Raw genomic sequence first — 5120 nt, 5'->3', positions numbered from 1 at the left:
CCATTTTTGTCGTATACTTATCTATGTATTTATTACTATTTAAAATGTGTGTTAGTATAAGTTATTATGTATGATGACGATTGTTTTGTTTAACTTAGTATTATAATTTAAAAATGACGAAGCCCGTTGCGGATATCATAGTTGTTTTTTTATAAATATGTAGATTTGATTTGTATTTATATTTAAATTTTGACGAAGTAAGTATGTTGCTGATTTGCATTTGTGGTCACCTGACAAAACCTGCGTTGTGGATGTTTTGTAAACAAGCTGGATAATTTTTTATTTGATTATTTAGTCTATTTGTAAGATGTCAATGTGAAAACATTATTTTGGGTGGATGAATAATCTTATTTGAATGTTTGTGGTATGATGTGAATAGAAATAAAGTATAAAATAGTTGTATTTAGTTTATTATTTTACCTGTATCATTGTTTATGAATTGTTTTATAGGTTTAATAGGTTCTTTTTAGCTGTAATTAGTTTTTAGGAGAGTTATGTTATAGAATTTTATATTGCAGGTAAGCATCATTGGTTTATTTACTGGATTTTATTATCTTGAACACTATAATACTATTGCGCCTATCGTTAGAAAATAATATTTTATTGACAATAATATACAATTAGCGTAAAATCGTAGAAATAAATTTTTAAATAAATATAGATACATAGGTATTATGGTTGCGGATGTGTAAACTAGAAACTTTTTGTAGCTGGTAATAATAAGTTATTAAAGCCTTTATTAATGATACGGGAAATATGTTTTCCTCCCGTTAATCAGATAAGCATTGAATATAAATTGCTTTAAGTGATACAACCAATTATAGACAACTAATCGCAAGACTTGTCGACGAACGATAAACTACCGCCTGAGGCGATAAATAGACTTGTTATACGGCTTAACTATAATCGCTGTATTATGTAAAAACTCCCACATTTGAATAATCTTTATCTTAATTATTATCACCTCAGCTTAATTGCATTCAAAGGCTATAATTCACGAGAATTTATTCACAAAACAAACGACTAACCGCTAATATTATAGAAAGCTAATGTTAATGTCAATATAATGTTAATGAAATAGATATAAAAAGCGTTTATGTGTCAGTTAATCTTAACGGATGTCTTTTTAATTATTCAACAGAACAAGAAGTTTATCTTTTAATGAGATGTCGCTGACGGAAACGACATTTAAGAATAAAAAAACGTGACGCCTCTGACTCATATTATTCTATAACCTGTCTTTCAGTCTTTTCGTGTGACCAATTATGATTTTGACAGTTGAATTTCCAACATGACGTGGGCCTTATCAAAATAGCGTTTATTAAAAAAACTTGACATTAACAAAGCTGACAGCTCTCTCGGCTTTGTTATTAATGATGCTCGTCAGGCTAACGCGCGTTTTTTATGCCATTCAATTAAATGAATTATTTTGTTAGATATTCCCTGAGGTTGTGGGTGGCGTGATCGTGATTGCTATCTTGTTTTACCGCGATCCCGCTGATTGACGGCCCTAATGTGTGCGCTGGCGCTGTACCTATTCATCAATCACGCAGTTTATTACGTCTTCTCGTCGAAAGCTGGAACATTTTGTTTTGATGTTACTTTGACGTTGATTGCTTATGCGCTTTTTATGTTTACTGTTTACACTCCCACGTAATAATCAACATTCATTAATTCAAGTATTATTTTACTTTGTGAAATATCAAACGGATCTATGAATTTTTCATGTTTTTTGTGTCAATGAATATTCAACAGATACGGACCATTAATCACCTTAATGAAAGCCATAAATCAGAGGGCGTTTTATGAGCGAGAGTAAAATAAAAATAAACTTTTATGATTGGTATGTAGATATTATATTCCAAATAATTCCTTTAATATTAAACATAGAGATTATTATTTACATATAACATTTGGCTGTACAGAGTCACATCGTCCGAGCTAGCGCATCGCCGGCGATTCCACTTACATTAAATAACTATGTTACAATTGCACTAATCACTAAATTTGTCATGGCGCGTCCCGCCGTAGAACATGAATTAGAGTCTATCAATATCACAGAAGAAAATTGGACAATACAACATTAATTTATGACATTCGTATGCACTACACTGTCTACTGGTGAACGGCGGCCGCGCCGAGCCGTTGGCCGTACATCGCGTACGGCGAGTAGAAGGGGCCTAGTGCGGGGTTGAAGGCACCGTAGGGGGATGCACCCAGGCCGGCCGGGAGACCGGCCTTCGAGTACGGGTGGTACCGCGAGGCCGAGAGCGGACTCAACGGGGCCGTTGGATACGCGCCGCGGAGTCCAGCTGTAGTGAACAGCGGGTTCAAGGGGCTAAGCATCGATTGCTGTGACGAAGAAACCGTCGATGGCGTGGATCCGTCCGTCGTGTGGCTCCTCAAATGCTGCAGCAACTCGTCAGAATTTCCAAATCGCTTTCCGCAGTAAGACTCCCCGACAATCCAATTGCAAACATACGGGCGACTTAGTTGCGCGTAAGGTAGTCCGCCGGCGGCGGCGCCTTGCTGCGACAGCGCCATCGCCATAGCGATGTTGTATTTTTGGTGTTCGCACTGAGTGCACCCGGCGGGACAGCTGCCGTTGCTCATGAGGAGGTGGTGGTTGTTCACTGAGAATTGGCATCCGGTACAGTAGGGGTCTTTGCACACTGGGACTAGAGTTTCTCCGCCGGCGGGCGTTTTTACTCTAGCGTAGCCGAGGTACGGGTTGGGGGATGATCCCGGGAATCCGGCGGCAGCAGCGAGCATGGCTGCGTGGTGGGCGCTGAACGGAGCGCCGGCGTACGGCGGCCTGAAGGCAGGGTTAGCGTGCTGCTCCATCCCTGGAGGACAACAGAGCCCGGCGAGCGGATTGAATCCAGGCAAACCAGGCAGATTTTTGAAAGCCGCCAGCGGGTCTTTTCCGTGTCCTAAAACTTCCAACCCAGATCGGATAATTGGGCTTGTGCCTGAAGAGCCGGCGGGCGACGATTTCCGCTCATTGGAAGGGCTATTTTTCCCATTTTCGCCGGATGGTGGAGTGGATTTCCTTCCAGGCGTGCTCTTGCCCGATTTTTTGTCATCAGAACTGTCTGAGCTAGCTTTAGATGAAGGGCGCTCTTCGGGTTTCTTTGACACGACATTAGTTTCATAGGGTTTGAAAGCCAGATGTTTGTTGTCTGGAGTGGAACGCGGTTTGTCCTGTTTCGTGCTGTTTGGTGATGAACGAATAACTGTGTCACTAACACTATTCACTGATTTCTTCTTGTCAACCGGCGGCAGTAGCGGTTTAGACGGGGTGGTGTCCGCACCGATCTGACTGCAAGTTTGCGCTAAAAGCGCAAGCGGGCTTTTCTTCGAGTCCAACTGTAACAAAGAAAATACAACATAAGTTAAGCAAATTTTTTTCAACATAAGAAACCCTAAAACATGTTTATTTTTTGTGTTTAATATTTTTGAAGTTAATTTAGTAAAAATATTTTTTTAAAGTAAAATACTTACAGAGGACGGAAGCGGAGCCAAATAATCAGGCTGTAAATATTGATTAGGATTAGCCATCATTCCTCCGTCTTCAAGCACCACCATTTGGCTATAACTTTTACTATCACTTGTAAACTTCACTGCGATCACGGAATGCCTCTGGCAAGTACTCTGTCACGGCGCGAGAACGCGTGCGATCGTGGCGGCGGTTGCGAGGACTGTGATCGAGGCCCCACCAGTCGCCGAGCCCCCCGCGCGGGCAGAGCGAGTCAGAGCTACAGGCGAGCTTTGTCAGAGCGGGAGGGGCAGACGTCTCCGCTGCAGCGTGCGGCGATAAAAAATAAAGCGGAAACGACACATAGCTGCATTGCGGTAGGGTGAAAAGGAAAGGCGGCTTCGCCGGGTGCGGATTGAGACGTGCGCGGGTGTCGGCTCGCCACCCATGACGCTTTGACTCGCCGCCGTACCTGACCGCTGCACCGCGCGTTTTTACCCGACATCGCGTTTATTACGGCGTCATCGCTTCACATTCGGAACTACTTACTTTTACGACTCGCTTTGTGCTCGGTTCAAAGGGGATTTGATTCCACGAACGATGACGCTTTTAGGCGCTCTGGATATTTAACAGCATTGACAGCGCTAAGTCTATAACGTTAATGTTAATCCGACACTAAAACCTGTCAAACACGGGTTCCGGACCCTCCGTAGCGATCAAATTAAATATGTCAATTTGGGGACCCATATCAACAGCTGCGGGTGACGTCGGCCCTTTAGAAATATTGCTTATTGTGTCCAAACAAAGATACTAAGTATAATGTATGGGCGGAGGACAGGGTAGTAAATAACCCGCGGGCTGTAATATATTTGACAGCGCGCGGACACGCGAAACAAAAAACATGTTTATTGCGATCGGACTCGAGGCCGAGGGGACGGCGGGGCCGGAGAGGCCTCTTTTTTTTTAATAATGGCTTAAATTATTGTGGAAAATGCTTATGAAATTTAACATTTGTTTATCTTTAAGGCTATTAATTATATAAAGCAAAACTTTTAAACAGTTATAAGATACCTACTTATATTATTTTGTTACATGAAAACTTTTGGGCACTAAGGATAGAAAGAATACGACAGAAATATAAATGTTACACAAAATTGCACTATGGTTCAAATAAAAATGTTTTCTTTATATTAAATACCCACGGAATAATTTCTTCATTGCACGTAGCCGTAGGTATACTACCTTGTCTTATTTTTATTAATTTTTAGAGTAATTACTTGCCGCTCAATTCATGTATACCTTACCTTAGCATTTTATACCTACCTGTTTTTACATTTTGTGTTGATTTTCTTGATGTATGCCTAACACACTATACTATACCACTGTTTATTTTTTACTCGCCTGTCAACTCGCCTAAACTCATACCCAATTTAATGAAGAATGACAGTTTTCTGATCCGTCGTCAACCATCCTTTATGAACCACCGCAGATGGATGAGCTAGTTTTATAAACCAATTACACGCCAGTGGGAACTAGCCGGGTGTAAACGGCCCTTTATTATGTAGGTATAAGCCAAATTGGGTTTCTCTATATTTTATAATGTGCAGTGATACGAGTAAGCAATATTGAACATTTTACTTTG

At 41.1% G+C, this 5120-nt stretch overlaps 1 protein-coding gene across 1 annotated transcript; it reads right to left on the bottom strand.

Moving 5' to 3' along the window:
- Positions 1–1832: 1832 nt before the first annotated feature.
- LOC134649579 (zinc finger protein Noc) lies at positions 1833–3710 on the bottom strand. Its single transcript, XM_063504390.1, has 2 exons — positions 3505–3710; positions 1833–3369 (listed from the first exon to the last, which is right to left on the bottom strand). The coding sequence occupies exons 1-2, from the start codon at positions 3586–3588 to the stop codon at positions 2116–2118; spliced, it is 1338 nt and encodes a 445-aa protein (XP_063360460.1). The 5' UTR covers positions 3589–3710; the 3' UTR covers positions 1833–2115.
- Between the last annotated feature and the right edge of the window lie 1410 nt (positions 3711–5120).

This window comes from Cydia amplana, chromosome 7 (genome assembly GCF_948474715.1).
Source record: "Cydia amplana chromosome 7, ilCydAmpl1.1, whole genome shotgun sequence".
Taxonomy (NCBI): Eukaryota; Metazoa; Arthropoda; class Insecta; order Lepidoptera; family Tortricidae; genus Cydia; species Cydia amplana.
This window is presented reverse-complemented; position numbering and strand designations above follow the sequence as displayed.

Bases quoted from the DNA above. Each gene is read 5' to 3' on its own strand.
- LOC134649579 (XM_063504390.1), bottom strand. From the start codon at position 3,588: ATGGTGGTGCTTGAAGACGGAGGAATGATGGCTAATCCTAATCAATAT. The intron at 3,370-3,504 runs GTAAGTATTTTA...TCTTTGTTACAG, and splicing joins TGGCTCCGCTTCCGTCCTCT to TTGGACTCGAAGAAAAGCCC.